The sequence below is a fragment of the Periplaneta americana genome, chromosome 12, assembly GCF_040183065.1.
Source record: "Periplaneta americana isolate PAMFEO1 chromosome 12, P.americana_PAMFEO1_priV1, whole genome shotgun sequence".
Taxonomy (NCBI): Eukaryota; Metazoa; Arthropoda; class Insecta; order Blattodea; family Blattidae; genus Periplaneta; species Periplaneta americana.
Window position 1 is genome coordinate 80,857,502 of NC_091128.1, and position 23,691 is coordinate 80,881,192.

The 23,691-nt window shown below is 36.4% G+C and overlaps 1 protein-coding gene across 2 annotated transcripts in view; it reads right to left on the bottom strand.

Annotated features, from left to right (window-relative positions):
* Window positions 1-23,691, bottom strand: part of LOC138710606 (retinol dehydrogenase 13-like) — a 160,296-nt gene that overhangs the window by 91,780 nt on the left and 44,825 nt on the right. For both annotated transcript variants that reach the window (XM_069841611.1, XM_069841610.1), the window contains exons 2-3: window positions 11,155-11,275; window positions 7,004-7,207 (exon numbers count right to left, since the gene is read on the bottom strand). In XM_069841611.1, the coding sequence (XP_069697712.1) occupies window positions 7,004-7,207; window positions 11,155-11,275 (325 nt within the window). The remainder of the gene's footprint in view (window positions 1-7,003; window positions 7,208-11,154; window positions 11,276-23,691) is intronic.

The window sequence follows — 23,691 nt, forward strand, 5'->3', positions numbered from 1 at the left end:
AAAAACGTTCCGGTGAATTTCAACGTTGTGAAGGCCATAACTCGGAAATGAAGCATTTCCGGACACATGTTGTAATGAACTATTTTGATTGTCTACATGTGGGAAATACATACCTGAAATTGTGCCCCGTATTTTTTAAACACCCTGTATATGCAGCCAAATGAAAATTACATTATACCGGTAATATTTCAGTTAAATAGTTTTATTTTTAAATTCCGCAAATAATCTCAACTAATGTGTCTGATTTCATCATAATATGTTTTTCGGAGTTCTGTTTTTTCTCTGCATTGTCAATGGACCCATAAGATCATATTCTCCAATATTAATTCAAAATAGTTAATTGCTCGCACTTCGTAATGAGAAATCACTCGCTGCTCTACTAGTGATCAGCTGACTGAAGTCCGCTCTATCGCGCAGGTCTCTCGTCGTCATCACTGGCAACTGGAAATCGCCTCTAATCACTGGATCACTGGTTAAAATCACCGTGATCGAAAATGAGCTGTCACTGCTTCACCGGTGAGTTAAAAATCACTTTTTACCCCATCTCTACAGTCATACACTCGTGATGTATGATTCATCAGTCATCAGCTATCATAGCGCTAGTAAACCGGAAATAGTTACTTCTCTTCCCGCCAACAGAAACAGTTGACAGACAGAAATATCAGGGAGTCTTATAAATAGGGAACTCTGTCCTACTAAAGTTATTTCACGAAAAAAACTTAAAATATATAAATTATTAAGACTAAATCCATAATAGAATTTAACAGTGAATGAAAGTTAAATTTGGTGTATAGTTTTTTAATTTATTATTTATGTTGGGTAACACAACAAATGTTTTCCTGTTCTCGGCAGCATAATAAATTTTGTGTCGATATCATAATAGTAGATACATCTAGCCCTTTTGTTTTCTGGCAGTTTTTATAGCCTAGTCATTCATCTTATCTTGGGTTATAATAGTATAATGGCAAGTTAAAAATCCTCGCTTACAATAAACAACCCTATATCTACTATAACATCACCAGTGTCTGCTTGACAGGGAGTAGGGCAGACACATGCAGTGGTGATCTTGGTCTCACGGACTTGCTACCCCACCCATCCCATCCCATCCCATCCCATCCCATCCCATCCCATCCCATCCCATCCCATCCCATCCCATAAAGGTCGTTATCTTAAGCACACCTCTGCTATTAATATCTAGAGTTGCTGCGTACAGGTGAAGGCTTTTTAAACGCGGCATAGGTGTTCCTAGATTTATAAAAAACATCTATGATTCAGTTCCTGTTAATTACTTGTGGGAAGATCTAGAAAGATTTGGATGGAGTAACAAATTACTGGATTAATGCAAACATTTTTACAGGAATTTTAAAGCTTGCACAGGGTTTCTATTATATGTACTGACCGTTGGCGCGGTGTTTTGCTTCTCGGCGATTGAACATGTCGCAGCCGGCCGCACTCATGCGTTAACACCGCTACTTAAAACGTGTATAAAATCATACCTCATAGAAGACGCTGAAAATGTCGTTCTTCCTCGACTAAACAGTTGCTATAGGAAAAAACACATTGTGATTGACACGATTAAGTTCGATCACTGTAACGTTTCCAATTTCATTTGTTCTGCCGGTATATACGATATTTAACCTCACAATATTAATTTATGAACAATGAAGAGTAGACAAAAATGTGTTCTACTCGTAAACAATCGGACCGATTATTCATCTGGCGCTAACAGCACATCAAAATCCAACTTTTCCTTCATGATGGGGGATTTTATGTACAAGATGTGGATTTTCAGAACACCAATAGCGAGTGTTTTAATTGTTTACACGACTAATTATGTGGAAGAACGCCTTATCTGAAAAAAAAACCGCATACTTCGTCTACTCTTTACGATTTACTACAATTCTTACGCTTAGTTGGCGTCCTTTCAGAAGAAGACCCTGGTTGTGGCTTTGTATTATTATAGTTTATACACGGCCGAAAGAAATTAAACATTGTGAATTCACTATCGACTAACGTATTGCTGGAAACCACAACACGCTGTTACTAAGACAAAAGTGAATCTGTAATGCAGTGGCAGGAGCATTCTTTCAAAAATGGAAAATTCACAACACAGTATTCTACGCGGCTTCCTGCAAGAGGCCTTGTTTTCCTTCGCCTTCCTTATTCAGGACTGACAACTTAAACCAAAAGCACGAATGCTCATTTTCCATTTCCTGGAGTTTGAATTTAGTGGTAAGAAACGATGGTAGCGTTCGTAGTGCTGGTTGAAAGAGTTAGCAGCGGTTAACAAGGAATGGTAGTCTGTATAGTTCAATTGATGAATTGTATATGCTGTAAATTGTATAGTAGTCTGTATAGCTCAACTGATGAATTGTTTATGATTATAAATTGAATTAATCTACTTGATATTAATTGCATAAATTTGTATAGCTTAATGAAAGTATGCTACTTTGTATTGTATACATTTGTATAGTTTTGGCCGATGAATTGTATATACTTTAAATTGAATAGTAATCTATATAGCTCTATTGATAAACTGTGTTTGTAATTTGAAGTAGTTTGCATGATATGTATGATCAATTTCTGTATATCACAACTGGTTGAATTATTTATGCCTTAAATTTAATTAACTTACTTGTTTTGTATTAGCCTATACATATAGCTCAACTGATGAATGATCGTTTGCGTTTGTAAATTTAATAATCTGATTGGCTATGTATTGTATACTTTTAGTAGAGCCATCGATGTAGCTCAGTCGGCAGACTCGCTGGGCTGCTGATCCGGAGCTGCGTTCGGGCTTCGGTTGGATCCCCATTTGATCTCACTGAATGGTTTCTTCCGAGGTTTTCCACAGCCGTGGGACTGAAGCCGGATGGTCTATGGCGAGTCCTTGGCATCAACCCCTTTGATTTGATTACCTGTTTGGGTTTTTCCGAGGTTTTCCCCAACCAAAAGGCAAATTCCGGGTAATAGTTTGGCGAATCCTCGGATCTCACTTCATCTCACTACATCTCGCCAAAATATTGTAAAAAATTGCACAAAATTGTAAAAATTGTAGAAAATTACTAAATTGTAAAACTATAAAAATTTGTAAAAATTGTAATTGTAATATTGTAAAATATTTGATTTGTTCCACAACTTAAAGCTTCATTGCTCATGTAAGATCTATGGAATAAAATGAATGAATGAATGAATGAATCCCTCTATTATATTATTAGTCCTCTTGGCTTCCTGGCGGTATCGTTGTCCACGGTTTCACTAACTGGGGGAGCGTGTCAGTCAGATTTATGGCCTCCTGAACTCAACTCTGTAACGAAGGTTCTTTACTTGTGAAACCAAGAGTATATATGAAAATTCGGCGCCCTCATGCTCGCAGCGAGGGGAGGTCGCTTCATTGGGTGTAGTCATACAAGTTGTATTTGTTCTTGGACCTCGTACTAGTAATAACATTAGCATTCGGCTGTGGCTTATGGTGGTAGAGTAAACATTTAAATTTCTGCCGTTTTATTATTTTTCACCATGGATCCCGAATTGGGTGTCGGCTTGGAAAAAGTCCTATTCTATGTAAAAAAAAATAACGAGTGAAATGGACACATATCAAGAATAGACGAGCATAGGATTATGAGAATTGTGAGGGATTTTTGATCGAAAGAGATTATTAGGAAGCCTAAAAAGCTGGAGCTACAGTATTCTGAAAAACACTAGATTAAAACTCAACATAAATAAAAGAGAAAAATTACGTGATGAATTTGACTATACTGGCATTCCTGAAATAATTTCTACGTTAAAACAAAATTAACTTTTCATCTCTGAAATGCGAAAAACTTTCCCTCTATAAATTGTATAATGTGCTTTAGTTTGTGTTATCATGCTCTACAGTATAAGCAATGACTTCACCTAATATTTATTTTGTAATATGTGAAACATTTGTAATAGCAGTCGCTATCGTTTAAATATTGATGTTGTGTAAGTTTGAATTCAATGCAGTCAACTATTTTCAAAGCTGTTCAGTTTTTATGGTTATTTGCTCTGCGAGCCGCAAAACGTGACAGATTTTAAAATGCACAGTAATGGAATATGTAATGTGCATGAAAACACGAGTGTAAAAAGTTACAGTTATGTGCAGATTTGTATCTATTTTGTGCATTAAAGGTCCTTTCGTCCACTCGCAATTAGGCTATGTACTCACGCTCATACGTCCACTAGATTCTTTAGCCGTGACATTTCAGTCCACCGACCATTTCGTGCACAAATCTTATGGCAATATGTACATGTGTCCACTAGGATAAAAAAAGATTATGACAAAAATCATTTATTGAAATGTACCAATTTTTATCAGGGTACTGAATTGCGTTTAACTTCAGCAGGGTTTCGTTTTATTGTGTACGAAATACCACGCAAATATGTGTCCAGACGGCCATCGTTGTAACATTTTTCATGTCGCTGAACCATTTCTGTGATACGCTCATGATTAATAACATATGTCTAACTCAATGGTGACCGGACTCGAGTATGACCTTCTAGCAATTGGGTATCACTTGCTAATTTGATTCCTGTTCGGCAGTGGCGTAGCGTCAATGTAAGCTAAATGCTCAGCTTTCCCAGTTAATAACTCCTTAATAAACCTGCAGTTTATGAACAAAATTATTGATTAATTTTAATACAATTTATATGTACGCCTTAAATATTGTGATGCGGCAGCTCAGGATGAGTTGTGATGCAGCAGTAAGCATGAAGCCTGCACATACCAGCTTTCAATTCCCTCCACAGACTCGTTTCTTTCACGCTTCTTTAGTTAGAAAGGGATGGAAAATCTGCGGGGTGGGTTACACAGAAGAATGAGTGAAAGAAACGAGTCTGTGGAGGGGATTGAAAGCAAGGCTCGCAAGAAGCTAGCTTTGGCATTGGAAAGAATTTAGCTTCCGAGTTATCCCTTTCGTGAGTTGTGTTCAGTTGAAGTGTTAGTGTGCACTGTGGCTGATATAATAAATAACGAGGGAAATAACAGTTTCTGACGTAATTTTACTAACACTGTATCTATTGACCGTTAATATTGTGATTTCTCTAAATAAGGTAGGGAGTAAGCTAATGTTAAATTATACGCACTGTATGTGTCTATTTCTTAGAGATATGTTTAAACTATGAAATCATATTTTACTACCATTTGAGGTCATGCCTTATTGTGTTACTTATGAGGTTCCAACCAATCTTCGGACTGCTGACTTGACATCGACTACTATTTATCTTAAGATTATATTTTTGTAATACGTTTCCTAATACATGCAAGACAAATTGAGGCAGCTTCCCCTGCACAAAATTTAATCCTACGCCACTGCTGTTCGGCCAGTAGAACTTCCGAAAACCTCCAAATGCTGGATGAAACACAACCATCGATCTCAAGAATTTGCTGTGCCATTCTTCTACGGCATTATTAGTCCGCTGTTCCTCACTCAAGACTGCATTACATACATTCCATGTTATCGGTGGAAATCTGGCAGCGATTGCCTACTTCCTTCCTCGTGCACAATTCCTTTCACATGAACTCTTTCCATAAATTCAGTAACTTCAATTTCTTCAGTAACTCTCTGTGCCACAAAATCAAATACTTCGTCAACATCTTGTAAGGGAACAAATGATAGCAGAAATAACATTCCAGCATCTCGGCGGCAATCACTGTCTGGAATCATGTATTATCTTTGCAGTCCTGAATGTACAATTTTGCACCAGATACTTTGCGAAAAATGGAATAAGCATGCCTTTACGCTTGTCTCCGGAAAAATTTCAGCGGCAGCATTCATGTTTGCTATTTCAAAGTCCATAATACATGTCCTTGGATTAATATCGCTTGTCGACCAGTTTTCATGACGGCCTGGTAAATTCTTCTGTACGTGTGTTCAGTTTTTCTCGGTGTCAAGGCATACACAAATGGGAAAATATGATTCCTGGTATTATGAAGAGCTGGGTAAATTGATTTGAAGACATTTAGAACGTTCCGTCACTGAACATGTTTGGAATAGCAGCAAGGTGTGTGAGGTTGGAAATTTTTCCGAAATTAAGAAGACGTGCGTTATCGAAAACACCAAAATCGTATAGAAGAAAATTTTCATTAGTTTTCGTCTGCTGTTAAGTGCAAAATTTACATCTCACGATTATTGCACGCGATTAATGGTGACGATCCTGATCAGCGAATGGTAATTGAAGACGACAAATTTGAGACGAAGTAGGATCTTTTTTCTTTGATGGTACTGTCACTGGAGAAGTGTATCTCGAAATGTTACGCACATCAATTTTACCAGGTGTACGTGCGCTTTATGGAGAAGATGACGAGGTCTTCACCAACAGACGGGGCGCCACGAAACTACCACCTAACCGTACGACCTTTCCTGGATGCCAATCTGCAGGGACATTGGATTGAACGAAGAGGACCCATTGAGTTCCCCCCACGGTGCCAGATCTAACTCCTATAGATTTTTACCTGTGGGGATCTGTGAAAGATCAAGTCTATCGACGTAAGCCGCACACGCTGGAGGACCTTCGCCAGGAGATTACAGCGGCATGTGCAGCGATCTCCATTGAAACATTGACCGATGTAGCTGCGGCGACCGCTCGTCGTTGCGTTGTGGTGTCTGGCCGCCAACGGCGAACATTTTGAACATCTAAAGTAACCATTACTACATGCAATTATCTTCTGACTTAATTGTTCAAGGTCTCATTGTAGAGGCATCATAATTATATACTACGTCCTTCATGTAACCCTAAAGAAAGAAGTCGCTTGGGATGAGACCTGCTGCGGAGAGATAAAGAAACGAAATCGTCTGTTCCACTGTCCAATATTCTACAGAAAATTTTAGAAACGAATGGGGTAAGGTGTTACAAGAAGTATATTGCTTTCCAAGGAATTAACTTAAAAAACTAATAAAACTAATATATCTATGCCGGTAACAATTTTTCATTCTGAAGAATGGATTAGTTAATCTTTTCAAACACATTCATTTTGAGTTACCTGCGTTGTTGACAAGAATGTGGATGTGTGTCTGGGTGTCCAACAGGTACTGGGCGCACTGTCGCACCGACGCGAGGGACGCCAGGTCGAGCTCCACCACTTCCACCACACCTGCACCCTCCGAGCTCTTCGTTTGTCGGCGGATGTCGTCCGCAGCTTCCTTTGCCTTTTTCACATCCCGACACGCCAGGACGACGCGTGCACCTAACAATGCAAACTTCATATTCATCTAAACTAATTCTTAACATTAGACGATCGACCACACTCATCAGTCGATGCAGCTTTTAGTGAAGAATTAATCATGCCCTTTTCACACGAGGCAACTGCACTCATAAAAATGGTCAAAAATCGCATGCAGTGTCTCAATATCGCAATTAATTGTGGAGACTGCAGTCGTTCCCACTCGAAGAGGACTGTTTTAAATTGAGCCTTTCACACTTAAAGATCCCTTTCCGCGACTTCGATGTCAGCATAATAGCATGGAACCCTTTCAAAAGTAATTTTTGGTTGGTTTCGTATTTACTAACAATCTTCACTTTTAACACTTCACACAAGGGCACAAAGACAATTCAATTTGTTTTTTTTTTTAATTACAAAAACCAGGTTGTATCGTTATGTGCCAAGCTTTGTTTTCAAAATGTGGCGTGAAAAAGTCTCTTGGTAAGAGGAAAAATATTTTTACCTCGAAAAAAGTTCCATTTAGAGCTTTCATAATAACTTTCATAATAACTAAAAATAATATTGTAATATATAATATTGTAATAGGGTCTATATTGTAACATTGGTTCATTTACCACTTGCATATTCATTGAGTGTAACTTCTAAGCCTTATTATTTTGTAATTATTATTCTGTATGTTTGCATTATTTTACTCAACTTGTATAACTAGCATAATGCGGGATGAATCCGATCAAAATTGTCCGTTATCTAGGCGTTAACCATAGAAAGTTACATCCTAACGAAGCGCCGATTTACTTTTATAATTCCCAATTATTTTAGAATCCTGTGTACTGAACATAAATATCCACCATTGTTTTAAACTTCATTTTTTTTTTTTTAACTTTTGTTATTGATTGGTGTCACCTCAATAGGAGGGGTGAATCCGATCACAAATTATTTGATCAACAGTAATCTCACTAGATGTTTTGATTTATCTAGAGAAAATCAAAACTTGAGTGGGATTTAATTGACTATTACACGATTAGAAGAAAATATATAAAGATTAAAAGAAATAAAGCACTCTAATACAATAAAATATTAATTGACTTACTGAAATTCTATTTCACTAATGTTAGCTTCACCAAAACGTTTGAACGGAGCCGCCATTTTCAGTTGACTGTCTATGCTGTAAACAAATGACGATCGCAAAGCATGTTTTATAGTAACGTAAAGAATTTTCAGTTTGAAATGTTGGCAAACAAAAAAACAAATGAATTTCATGTTGAAGATATACCGATAAGCTATCACAATTTGACTATGATTATGTGTGTGTATTCTGCCTTTGCTTATCATACAATTAAATGAATGAATTAATTAGTCATATTTTTCATTAACGTTTTCGGTACGTAAATTGTACCATCTTCAGATGTATGTATATGATGCTAATTGTTAACCAAGCCTATGGGTACATGTATCGTGGACTTAAATGATCAGTGTTTTTGTGCATACTGTGCTATGTCGGTGAAGTGTTGCCATGATTACATAAGTGATTACCTTAACTCTTATATACTATTTGCTGGTACAACACTTTATCAAAATTGAATTAGGATGTTTCAGTCAATATTTAAAACACTATTTAAAAAACACTGTTTAAAAACTGTTTAAAAAACACATAGTTTGTACATCACTTTAAATATATGAAGTATGTGATCACTTATTGTGTGGTGTTTGCCGGTGTGAAGTTAAATGAGGCAGTTGTGGTGATCTTGTTATTTAGCGTTGAGCTGGACGCAGTATCGTTAACATGGCTATGTTTGCTAAAAGTGATGTTGAGACTCTTCTATAATAGTTGATGGCATTGCTGTGATTTGTACCCATAGATGTAATGTTATAACAGAGTGAAGGTTGTCAAGTCCATGGATTTAGTATCGCCTGGCGTGTAGTTTTAACGTGTATTGGTCTGCTCGTGCTTGATGCTAGGCTGATACTAGAGCGATGGGCTTGCTCACAGTATTTTTTTAGTTATATTGTCTTTAACCGGAAGTAGAGGGGGGGGATCGGTAAAATCTGTGTGCGTGATTGTTTGGGCGGGAATAGTTTGAATAAATTGAAGAGTGGATTATTTATGTTGGCTATTTGTTCATTTAGTAGGGGTTTTCCTGAGTTGTGTTCTTTTATAATATGAAATTGTTCCGCCGTTTCTATTGTGGGGTCGTTTGTGATTTTTAGTATTTTCAGAGTGTCATTAATATTTGCGAGTTCGTGGTTTTCATCTATGAGGTGTTGTGCGAATTTAGATCTGTTTCTATTATAAACGAAGTCAGAGGTGTGTTCCCGAAATCTTATTTTGAAGTTGCGCCGGGTCTGTCCTATATATGTTTTGGTGCAATTTTTGCAGTTTAACTGGTATATGCCACTGTTTAGGAGGGGTTCATTGTGGTTGGTATTATTGGGAATTATGTTGTTTAGTTTGTTGTTGGTACGAGGGGCTATGTTAATATTTTGTTTTTTAAAAAAGTTACTAAGTTTGTTTGAAATCTTGCCGTAATATGTTAGACTATGCCATTGTTTTTTGTTTTGTGTTTTCTCAGGCTGTAATGTTGTGAATTCTTTTTTATGTAGTTTTGTTTTTCTCTTTTGTATTAAGTTGTTAATTAGTTGGTTTTCGTATCCATTTTCAAAGGCTATTTGCTTTATATAATTAAGTTCTTTATTGTAATTATCTTTATTTAGCGGTGTTGTGAGTAATCTATCAATGAGGAAACGGAATTTGCTAATTTTATGTGTGGTTGGATGTATTGAATGTTTTTTTATGGCATGTGAGCAAGCCCATCGCTCTAGTATCAGCCTAGCATCAAGCACGAGCAGACCAATACACGTTAAAACTACACGCCAGGCGATACTAAATCCATGGACTTGACAACCTTCACTCTGTTATAACATTACATCTATGGGTACAAATCACAGCAATGCCATCAACTATTATAGAAGAGTCTCAACATCACTTTTAGCAAACATAGCCATGTTAACGATACTGCGTCCAGCTCAACGCTAAATAACAAGATCACCACAACTGCCTCATTTAACTTCACACCGGCAAACACCACACAATAAGTGATCACATACTTCATATATTTAAAGTGATGTACAAACTATGTGTTTTTTAAACAGTTTTTAAACAGTGTTTTTTAAATAGTGTTTTAAATATTGACTGAAACATCCTAATTCAATTTTGATAAAGTGTTGTACCAGCAAATAGTATATAAGAGTTAAGGTAATCACTTATGTAATCATGGCAACACTTCACCGACATAGCACAGTATGCACAAAAACACTGATCATTTAAGTCCACGATACACGTACCCATAGGCTTGGTTAACAATTAGCATCATATACATACATCTGAAGATGGTACAATTTACGTACCGAAAACGTTAATGAAAAATATGACTAATTAATTCATTCATTTAATTGTATGATAAGCAAAGGCGGAATACACACACATAATCATAGTCAAAAAAACAAATGTTAGGAAGGGAATAGAAACAGGAGAAATTGTATAAAGATTAGAAGAAAGAAAGTACTCTAATACAATAAAATAGATATTGACTTACTAAATTTCTATTTCACTAATGTGAAAAAACTGATATAAACTCAGCGAGTATGATTATATACGCTGACTCAACTTATTTTTCTATATTTTGTGACTTTTAAATCCATTTGATGCAATCTGATTATATTTATATTTATTACTATTATTATATTTATTATTATTATTATTATTATTATTATTATTATTATTATTATTAAGAAGCTTTCTATATCTCCCTATCAAACCAATCTCAGGTAAAGGGTCACGCTCCACAGTTTTAAAACTACTGCCGCTGAGAGAGACAGAAGGGGAGTGTAATTGTGACGTCACTGGCGCTCGCGAAACGTCAGGAGGTTTGTAGGTCTGATATGTGGGATTCCCGGGCAGATGGGTAACACACCTCTGCGCACGAAGTCCAAAGCCGTCGATTTGCCGATTCCGCAGTTAGCTCCAGTGACGACCGCAGTTTTGCCGTCCAGACGGGCTCGGCTGTAACATCTGCCGCTCAGCAGCCACATCCTCTGAAACAAGAGAGCACGTCTAGAATTTGGTGAACCGATCGATCAAGTGAATAATCTCAAATATTAAGGTTGCACAATAAGTATAAACATAAAACTTGGAGAATAAATTAAACATATTTCAAAATCTATGCAGCACCATTAGAAGAACTTTAAAAAGAAAAATAGCACTGAAATTACTCTCAAATTGTACAAGATAATGGCAGTTCTCGTTAGAGTAGAGTGGGCTAATTGCACGCACCTACTGGGTGTTCAGTTCAAAATGTGTCATGGCTCGCTGTATGCAGTCATGTGGCTAGCCGATGAGCCTAGAGAATTCAATCTTCCTACACTTCCTCAGAGGTGTATAACCTAAGAGGCAGAGAAGTTGCCTAGCAAGTACGGCGTTCATTCTGAAGAGTACGTACCGATACGTACGGTAACGCCAGTAGTGACAGGAATGTGAACTGTTTGGAAATAAGTACTGTCGGGATATGGGGAGAGGGTTAAGACGATTACTTACGTATTTGTTGACATTAACTTCGACGGTAAACATGGACACGGAGCATTTGATTTGTGTTGTGGAATGTTACCGTACGCAACCGATGATAACAAATACCCTGCGTACGACTTGCCGGCGCAAAACACAGTTCGAAAGAGGTTATGGTAGTACACAGACCGTACAGACCGCCATCTGTTGCTACGACGTTCAAGTTATACCGTACACGTTCTCAAGTTCAGATTGAAGAACGCCTTGAATAATAGGCAACTTCTCTAACATATAAGCTGAAACTCGCTTCAAATCGGTGACCCAACAACAGTGACGTCATGACACACTTTGAAATGAACACCCAGTATATTCCTATTGTTATAAATTTCAAGATAATTTTAATGTAACACTGGAACTTTCAGACATAGTAAAACAATTAGGTTCTAATAATATATACAGGTTACGAAATGTATTTCTAAACAACATTATTTTCTATTGATATAAGAAAAAGTTGTAATGCATGCAATTACCATACCAAGAGGGAAATGGGACACAGGCAGTTGAGGCAATAGTACGCAGATACAAATGCAATTGGAATATGTACACGTATTAGTAGTTATAGAATGAATATTTGCCAAGAGTATGCAAAAATTAGATAAACCTAAAACTAAAATAATTTCTTTCATGTGGATTGACAAAAGTCACAAATGAAATTTTGAACAGTTTCAGCACCACTGCAATCTGACTGAACCCATCCAGAACAAAGGACACAACGATATCAGAATTCACTGTCTTCACCGAATTCACCACAAAACCTTAATTCTTCTCATTGAATGTTGGAATGCAGGAGGAGTATTAGAAACGAGAACCGCGTGTGAATACCCCATTAAATTAGTTTAGCTCTGAATAGTCATGGAAGCAAAGTAACAGAATATTTTTATACTCAACTTAGCAGGTAATTAATTGTACTTCTAGGACACATTAGATAAATTCAGATGCATAATACTTATCTCAAGCATAATGAAGCCACAAAATTACAGGAAACTACAAACCTATTGAAACACTAGAACAGTAAAAAAAAAAGAAGAAAAACAGTCAACCCAAGCGTGAATCAAACCCACATCTCAGTGGATCTCTGAGTCAGCAGGCAAACGCGCTTCCGCCTGAACTATGTCGGTGGGTTTTAATTCATGTCATGGTTAAAGATATTAATACTGATGATTATTAAAAAGCCTCTCTATTCACTGACATAAAATTATTGCCGTATTAGTGATAGTATTTCTGAGGTGGAGGCACGTGTAGAGTGGAATTAATTAGTAACTAGGTATGTTAAGTTAGTGAGGATAACCATAACAGTCGAGCACACTTGATCTTACATGGGTTAGGCCCTAAGTATCGTGGCGGTGGTATGCGGGAAGAGACTGGTAGACGACTGAGGAGGGGGAAAGCTGGCATATAACATCCATACTCTGCAGTTCTTCGACGAAGGAATGTTACTCATACAAAATGTGAGTCGTGTTTTTAAGACAGAAAGCAACGGGAAGTAAAATAAAATTATACTAGGCAATGAATATTTAAAGTATTGAATTGAAATTATCCTAGGCAATTAATATTTAAAGTATTGAATTGAAATTATCTGGTCTCCAACATCATACGGAAATAAGTTAAATTCTCAAACATTACAAACTTCACATAGATCTTAGCAACACAAAAAATTGTCCAAGGAATATAAGAGTTATGTTTTATCTTTGTAAACGATTTGTAATAAAATACTGAGTAAATATGAATCTATACAACTGATTGGTTTGTCTTTTACTGTTTACCATGGCAACTTGCAATTGTGTTTACATTGTTTCAGCACATATTAAAAGTGGCATTGTGTTTTAATAGAGAAATAGGCCTATTTTTAGTTTTTATAGTATGAAAAAGTAAAATGTGAGGGGAATAAATACTTGTTTACGATACAAGTGTTAAAGATGTCAAAATAAAACCTTTTTTAAAATGTAGGGGAGAGTCGGGTAGTATCGGACAGCGGGTAATATCGGACAGTGAGTTTCTTTCATCTACCACACGATGATAGTACCTGATTGACATGGTTACGTTTCTGTGATGTCGCATCCAGAAACGTAACCATGTCATTCAGGTACTACCATATGGTGGTAGATGAAAGAAACGCACTGTCCGATATTACCCGATGTCCGATACTACCCGACTCTCCCCTATATCATACACTAATTTTTAGAATAGCTGTTCGTATTGGTATAGAGACCTCAAGACTTCTGCACTGTTCTCATTGTAATAGTAAAACTTTAACATATAACAACTAAGCACAGTTAAAGCTCAGTGGTAGACGATGTGACTGTAGATCAAGAGGTCCCCGGTTTAAATCATAGTATCCATTCGTTTTCTATGCCTAATTAAATTATTGTTTCACATAGGCCTAATTATAAAAAATATAGTTGTTGAAGTAATTTATTTACTTTATGTTAATCTCTTAACCAAAAATAGTTCTAAAAGAAGGCCTGTCATTGTTTAAGCCGCTTTATTGATCGGTTGCGATTGCTCCTGTGTGATATCTGCTGGAAAACAAAGCGGTAATTGACGTAAACACTTGAAAGTCAGTATTGAAAATACTTTTCACGCTGATGTTAAAATAATTTTTCGCACGCTACCGTATAATAGACAATTTTTAACACGTTTGCCTAACGATTAGGAATGGCTCAATAAAAATATTTCAAAATGCAAATAAATGCCGTACATATGTAGATATTTAACTCGTGATGACATGATTAGTACCGTTGGAATAATTGAAAAGTAGGACAATACAAGCTGATGCCGCTAGGATTCTTATCACCGGAGGTGGTGTCGTATCACGACCAACAGTGGAGTTGTAATCAGGAATTTCGGAATCCAGGTTAATCAGGCTAATCGAGGACTACAACTACCATAGCTACTACACAAGACAGATGTTCCTATGGTCCATAGGAGAAAGAACTCCGATAGCTACCATGTTAAGAAATGTCTTGCTGATTGCCCACAACGTAAACTATTGAGCTCAGACTATGGTAAACATGTTACATGAAAGAACGTTATGCCCAGCTACTTTGCACACATTTTGTTGTGCTAGAAACACGAAAACTATAAATGTAACCAATGGTGCCATATTCCGTTTTTTAATTAATTTCGCTTCGACCTACTTCTAGATTCTAGAGGGACACTTACAAGCTGGGTTAAAAGTCGCTTTCCCCTATATTTGTTCTTAGGTTTCATACTTACACGCATATACAGATGTCATAAGTTGAACAAATAAATATCTGGTGTCAGAGGACCATTCTTTTATTAAGGAACGGTTACTAGCGACAGATATCTTCAGATGTTACAAGAGGTTATTATTCCTGAACTTCAAAACAGCCCTCGTTTTTCCGATAAGCATTTGATATGGCAACACGATGTAACACCATCTCATTTTGGTGTAGGAGTGAGGAATTTCTTGAACCAGCAATTTCATTAATGGACTGGCAGTCGTGACACAACAGAAGGCCACCAAGATCATGCGACCTGAAACCATGTGATTTTTCACTGCGAGGTATCTTGAAAAATGTTTTTGCTCAAAAATCGCAGAATCTGTATCATTTACAACAGATGATCGAACAGTCATTTGTGAAAATCGATGAAAGTCATCAGTTACGTTCTGTCATCTGTAAATAAGTGCCTAAACGTTGTGAATTGTATATCGAGAAACAGGACCTCCAGTTTGAACAATATCTGTAAAGGTATGTGTAATCAATTGTAAAGTGAATATAGGGCTAATTAAATGTAAGGAAAGCGACATTTCACCCACTCTGTATTTGAAGGCAACCAGATAGTGTAGAAAAATTGATGCCCGATTTCTCGAACACTGAGATATCTATTGGTTTACTATTGGTTTGTTAAAGTTGTCGATTTGTTAAATCTTGTGTTTCTTGAACAAAGCAGCTTCTAACTTATCGATCTGTGATTTGTTGATCAAGTTTTACAAATATCCGCTAGATGCCACGTCAGTCTAATTTACATTTTATGCTTTTGTTATTGATTACTATTCAATTTAATTCTTAGGCCCATAGATATAAATAGGGAAATCTCCTTTTCCAGATATCAAATGTATGTTCAATAGATAATCTTTTTTCATATGAGCAATACGATGCCTTCAGTGTTAGGATTTAGGATATTCCTGGTGTCATGAGGTATGAATGACAATGTTAAGAACTATCACCAAGAAATATTCCATCAAATTTCTTAGTTTCAAGTGCATCTATAATATGGAAGCTATTGAAGATTGTGCTATCATGAACAAATCCACTAGAAAAGACTCCTTTCCTGTTTAATTGAATTTCACTAATAGCCTATCTACGCTCGGTGACTGAATAGGAATTTGATTTTAATCAACATAACTCAATACATTAACAGTGGTTCTCAAATGGGGGACGTGAACATAATAATAATAATAATAATAATAATAATAATAATAATAATAATAATAATAATATAATATGAATTATCATAAAATACAAAAACATGTCTGTTTTCAAAGTTTCAGGCAATGAAAAAGTTAAGTACAAAATGAATTCAATAATGTGAGACTTCAGAATTTTTGGATTAGTGACACATTTCCTACTGTCGACACCTTGCCAGAATCCTTAACTAGGTACTTCTGACAAAAACGAGCTCTCTTGTGATGGAAGTCTGAGGCAAGTGATCAAGACTTTTGGTTGATAAGAGGAAATTAATATTTGAAGAGTCCACTGCAAGAATGATGGATGTCATATGGAATACATTTTGCAGGAGAAGCAATTGAAAGTTTGAAATGCTTAGCGCTCGAAGCTTAACTGTGATTTTCCGATCATTACTGGACAATGACTATCATTATTAATGCCATATAACTCTGTATGTACATTCTATATGTCTTAAGCTATGCATTGACAGTCTTGGTACATTTTCGACAGGAAAGTGACATCCATCATTCTTGCAGTGGACACTTCATTTATGATGTTCACAACTACTTACTTTTGTGAATGTGGGTTTTCTTCTCCGATTTATTTTAAAAATAAGTGCAGGAATAAGTTCAATGCTGATTCTGATTTAAGACTCAAATTAATTCAACTAAACCTGGCATAAGTTGCTTTTTGCTAGACAAGCACAACCTCCACATTGAAATTGTGTTCATTTATTTCAGTTACAGATTCTAGCATCAGCAGGGATGCTATGTGTATATTATTTAATTTTTGAGTATTTAACCATTTCCATTATGCAACAGATAGGGTTAGGCCTTTCATTTTTCTGCAGGTATATTTTATGGAACACACCACTGAATAAATTCAAAGAGGGAGTGTCTCTTAATTAAACGTGCCTATATAAAGCAATCAATTATTGGTATTGGAGCATATAAATGCAAATTATGACCCCGGCGATCGACACATGACGTTTCCCCATAATAAATTCAGTTAGTGATACAGCTAATATTCTAAATTAAAAATATTGGTACGTCATTGGAAAAGGTTGAGAACTGCTGCATTACACTGTATTAGAATGTTCATCATCCGCACGCGCCCGGAAGTTACAAAATGGATGAATTGTATATGCTGTAAATTGAATAGTAGTCTGTATGGTTCTGATGAATTGCTTATGTTTACAAATTGAATTAATCTACTTGATATGTATTGTACAATTTTGTATAGCTTAACAAAAATATGCTTGTAAATTAAATTAATGTTTTTGCTATGTATTGTATATGTCTGTACAGTTTGGCTGATGAATTGTATATGCTTTAAACTGAATAGTAGTCTGTATAGCTCAACTGATGAATTGCATATGCTGTAAATTGAATAGTAATCTGTATAGCTCAACTGGTGAATTGTTCATGATTATAAATTGAATTAATCTACTTGATATGAATTGTACACTTTTGTATAGTTTAACAAAAATATGCTTGTAAATTGAATTAATCTTTTTGCTAGGTACTGCATATGTCTGTATAGTTTTGCTGAAAAATTGTATATGCTTTAAACTGAATAGTAATCTGTATAGCTTAACTAATAAATTATGTAAGCTGTAAATTGAATAGTAGCCTGTATAGCTCTATTGATGAATTGTATATGCTGTAAACTGAATAGTAGTATGTATAGCTCAACTGGTGAATTGTTTATGATTTATAAATTGAATTAATTTACTTGATATGAATTGTAAAATTTTGCATAGCTTAACGAAAATAATATTGCAAATTGAATTAGCTGTTTACTATGTATTGCATGTGTTTGCATACTTTGGCTGATGAATTGTATATACTGTAAACTGAATAGTAGTCTGTATAGCTCAACTGGTGAATTGTTTATGATTTATAAATTGAATTAATTTACTTCATATGAATTGTAAAATTTTGCATAGCTTAACGGAAATAAGATTGCAAATTGAATTAGCTTTTTACTATGTATTGTATGTGTTTGCATACTTTGGCTGTAAATTGAATAGTAATCTGAATAGCTCAACTGATGAATTATTGTTTATGCTTGTAATTTGCATGATATGTATTATCAATTTTTGTATATCTCAACTGATTGAATTCTTTAAGTTTAATTTGAAATAACTTACTTGCTATATATTATATTTTATAGCTCAACTGAAGAATACTCGGATGGGTTTGTAAATTTAATAATCTGATAAACTATGTACTGTATACTTTTAGCTGAGCCACCAATGTAGTTCAGTCGGCAAACTCGCTGGTCTACTGTTCCGGAGCTGCACTCGGGCTTGGGCCGGATCCCCGTTTGGCCTGACTGGATGGTTTGTCCCAAGGTTTTCCCCCAACCGTAGGACTGATGCCGTGTGGTCTATGGCGAGTTCTCGGCCTCACTTCACTTCACCCCCGTTTGGTCTGATTACCTGGTTGGGTTTTTTCCGAGGTTTTCCCCAACCATAAGGCAAATGCTAGGTAATCTGTTGGCAAATCCTCGGTCTCATCTCATCTCGCCAAAAAATTGTAAAATATTGAAATTGAAATTGTAAAAAATAAATGGTAAAAATTGCAATTATAATCTTCTAAAATTTTGACTCGTTCTACATCTTAAAGTTTCCTTGCTAATGTAAGATCTATGGAATACAATAAATTAAATGAAAAATGAAACGGACCTGTAAGTTAGCAGACGTCTTATCGAACCGATAGGACTATCTGGCAATTAAGAAATGCAAAAACTTCAGTTATCCATTCTACAGCGTTAAAGGATCGATGTCCGACATTCGAGAAACTGGGCATGAGATGTGTACAAGAGATTCATAAATTCCAATCAGTTTCTGACATTGTATGGGGAGATACAATAACTGATCGAAACAGTAACAGGAGATTCATAGAATCTCTGGAACCGTTACAGTTTAAAAACATCTCTAACGTCTCGTCAAGTAAAATGTCGCCACATATGCACTATGACCTTTAACACCGACCAGAGAGTAGAGAGGTGACTACTTATTTAAATGGTAATTACTGCGCATGCGCAGTACGCCGTGTTAAAAAACAGAGCCTTTGGGAATCAGGAGTAATTGATAACCAGGCTTCTAGTGCAGAGGTTTCAATATTCCCACTGCGAACACAGGCACAAAAAACAGTGGTTCCCAGAGTGAAGCGTTTTGATATTAAAAACTGGGTTAAATTAAAACTGTTTTTAATTTAGTGAGAGTACAGATTTTAATTGTGTGGTATTGAAAATTGATTACGACAGGGTAAAACATTGCAACTTAATTTTATAATTCATAAATAATTCGCCGGGTTTTATAAAATTTCATGTCAATTACTGTTCATTTATGAAATTTATAAGGTACAATTTTTAATATCCATCACTTTTATTAGAGGAAACAGGGCGGAACAGAGCTGATGAATTTCATTCACACGTTGTTAGTTTATAAACGAGCTTAATGAACACCAATGTGTGAGTGAAACACAGAGTTCAACTTCAATTTTAGCTCGCATTAGGTCATGAAATAACATATACCAACATATTTAAATAATACGATTTTCTTTGTCTCTTTCCTGATTATCAGTCCAGGCCATATAATTAATTTCACAATGCCTTACTATCCCTTTCGTTATGTCTGTCTGTCTGTCCTTTTTTTCTTCCTTTATTGCTTCCCTTCCTTTCGCATTTTTCCACTCTCGGTTTCGTGCATCTTAAGTGGATGTATTCCTTTATTCTTGTCTTCTGCTGTATATTGTCTTAATATTTCAAAGAGGAACGTTTTCCTGCGTACTTACCAACCGATAAAATTTTTAACAATTGGATAAATTTCAGAACATGGTTTATTGGCAATGAAAAGTGCCTTTTCATAAGCATGTTGATGCGCATTCGACACATACAGACAAATCTGATTCCTAGACGTTTCACCAAGTTTTTTTCGCCCGCAACCGCATTCGCCATTGTCTGTTTCGCTCAACTTTTTCGCCCCGAGCTGCATTCACCCATACACATTTCACCCAATGAATTTTCCTCTAACATATATCATTCACCCCACTTTACACCTAAGGATTAGACGCCAAAGTTAATTAGCCTTTAAATATTCTAATTTTGTCTTACCATTCACAACCTATGTTGCATGATGTACGTAGCGATCCAAGACTAGTTACTTTCCGACTACAATGCCCGCAAGTACGTAGTAATAGGTAGTACAACATACGGCCTGTCCTTTTGTATTCTTCATACTGTTGAGCGATGTTCTCTAACCTCCTACTTAATTAAATGCATTTCATGCGTCGTGCCGCTTTCACTAGAGTTGTGCATAACCAGTTACGAAAGATAGAAAAGACATAGTGCTACAGAACGCCTGGCGCTTTAGACAGTATGCGAAGCTCTTGCGTCTCGCGGAGTAGTCCAATGTTCGGTTTAACGAATGTCAGAGTCTCAATCGGGTGGACAGCTCTGGGTCATGAAAGACGATAATATTGAGCCAACCAGGAGTTCCAAGAATCGTTGCAAGGACGCGATTATCATCGTGTACCTTTCAATTGATATTTCCTCCTCTCTCTCTTCATTGATTGAAGCACGCATTATGAAGCATCATTAGACTTGAGAGTGCTTTTATTTTTGTTAATAACTTTTTAGCTCTCTAAAAACGATTTATTAGAGAAATAATAATACAACCACTTAGAATAATTAAAATACATAGGCTATATTAACAACTACTCTTTCAGAGACAGCCTATATATTTTGAGTTTAATGCATCAACGTTACAATAGTAAATGTGTACATATTTGCTCTTCTATTTTAATGTAATTGTAATCAATTTATAATTTTTTGTTGTTGTTTAGTCGGCTGTCCGAAGTCAGGTCTTAACCTCACAAGTGATATCGGCACCTAGGCCAGAAGATAATGTGGTAGGGTGGCCAGTTCCTTCCCCCCCACATTGCATACATCACCGATTACACTACATATTACACTAATAAGACTTCAGATGCATACAATATATTGTTCTTCCTCTTACACATATGGTCAAGTGAGATATATACTGCCTGATAATATTGGATTGGTGCATAAGTTTGTAGCGTTTTTCTATACTCTCATTCATCTGCTGTCTATGTTTCCATAGCAACCAAGTATTTATTCATAGTAGGAATTTATGCACCAATCCAATAGTTGTAGCCTATATTTCAGCCATAACCTCAATCAGTGTTAGACAATTTTTTAATCTGTTGTATATTATTAATTCCTGCAGATACGCTCTGCGTGTTAGTTGTAAGTAGATATAGGCCTACAAGAACGTGACCCGCTGCAGTACAAACCTAAGTGGCAAATTCGATCCCCGATGGGGTCATGGATTTTTTTCCATTGATCTAATGCTTCCGGCCGCACTAAGAGTCTGCGATTTCCTCAGTACGTAATGTAAGTGGATATCTTTGTGTTTTCTTAGCAGTAAAGACGTCCAGAAGGTATGGCTGACATCCCTACTGCTACTCGGTTCCGATTCTCTACTGAGACCTTTCGGGACCTGCAGTGATTGGGATCAGAGTGCTGCAGAACAGCGCTTAGAACAGGCTTATATTCGACCGGTCGCAGATCAACCGGGGAGGTTGGACATTCGTTCGAATATCCGGCCTTGAAGCGGTTGTGCCTGGCTAGACAGAACCACAGATATATAGGACAGAATACCGAGCGCATTTCATCATACAGAAACTCTGATGACTTTTGTAACTACACAAATGGAGTAACAATTGAAGGAAATTTACTTTTCCTAATTAAAAAAAGTGTTAGCTTGAAATTCTTAGGAAAATATTTGGGGCTAAGAGGATTGAAGTTACAGGAGAATAGAGAAAGTTACACAACGCAGAACTGCACGCATTGTATTCTTCACCTGACATAGTTAAGGCACATTAAATCCAGACGTTTGAGATGGGCAGGGCATGCAGCACGTATGAGCGAATCCAGAAATGCATATAGTGTGTTAGTTGAGAGGCCGCAGGGAAAAAGACCTTTGGGGAGACCGAGACGTAGATGGGAAGATAATATAAAAATAAATTTGAGGGAAGTGGGATATGATGATAGAGACTGGATTAATCTTGCACAGGATAGGGACCGATAGCGGGCTTATGTGAGGGCGGCAATGAACCTCCGGGTTCCTTAAAAGCCATAAGTAAGTAACTAAGTAAGCAAGTTTGTTTGAAGAATATTACAAGAAAATAATAAATTAAAATTACTTACAAAATAGAAGAGCAAATATGTACACACTTGCTATTGTAATGTTCATACTTTAAATTCAAAATGCATAGGCTACCTCTGAAAGAGTAGTTGTAAATATAGCCTATGCCTTTTAATTATTCTAAGTGGATGTATTATTATTTCACTAATAAATCATTTTTAAGAAGATGAAAGTTATTAACAAAAATAAATGCACTCTCAAGCTCTAATGATTGTAGCTTCATTATGCGTGTTGTTGCATTACCTGGATTGCTGAACGAACGCACGAACCAATCAATATGTCTTTCATGACCCAGAGCCGTCCACCCGAGTGAGACTCGGACATTCGTTAAACCGAACATTGGACTACTCCGCGAGACGCAAGAGCTTCGCGTACTGTCTATAACGCCAGGCGTTCAGTAGCAATATGTCTTTTCTATCTTTCGTAACCGGTTATGCACGACTCTAATTGAGATGGCTTTGCTAGTGTAGTTATGGAAAAAATGTTACATTTAGTTGATAATCTTCACACGTGTTTAGCTGTTTACAAGCACTTTTCCAAAACGACTAATATTTACTTTCCTTTCCTGATTTTCAGGTAGAAAAATATTCCGTTAATTACGACCATATTTATAAGGTTTCAGTATATTGGTACTTGAATAAGGAAAATATTTATTTTCCTGTCTAATTAAAGTGGCGCTATTAGAAGTGTGGGCCTATTTAAATAAAACAGGCAACTTTTTTGTTCTTGTTCAGGATGTCATTTTTCTATCTCTCTAGGGCAGCTCGAAAAATAAAGCTACGCTATTTGACAAACTGAATTCAGAGCTTCTATTGACAATATCTTTACACCCACACTGGACACATTTTACCAACACTAATGTTTTCCAGAATGTAATGTAATTAAATCGGATTACGTTTCAACTTCCACAACAACAACATTTCCGCAAATCATTCGTAAGGAAAGATCGCACCTTAGCCGAACTGCTAGGACTAGAGCGTCAGCTTTCCACGCTAGTAGCCCAGGTTCGAATCCCAGTGAAGTTTGTGGCAGTAGGTTTTCGCGAGGTAATTCTACATTGCTCCGTTAATCACTACCATGCTGTGTTATGTAGTTTGCCTCCCTTTATGCACAGAGGGTAACGCTAACCCAACGACAAATAGAACTACACATGCAATTCCTAGGTGGGGCCACTCGGATGAATGACGCTAAGTCAATTAGGGCTAACCAAAACTGGATTTAAAAAGTATGAAATTTTGAT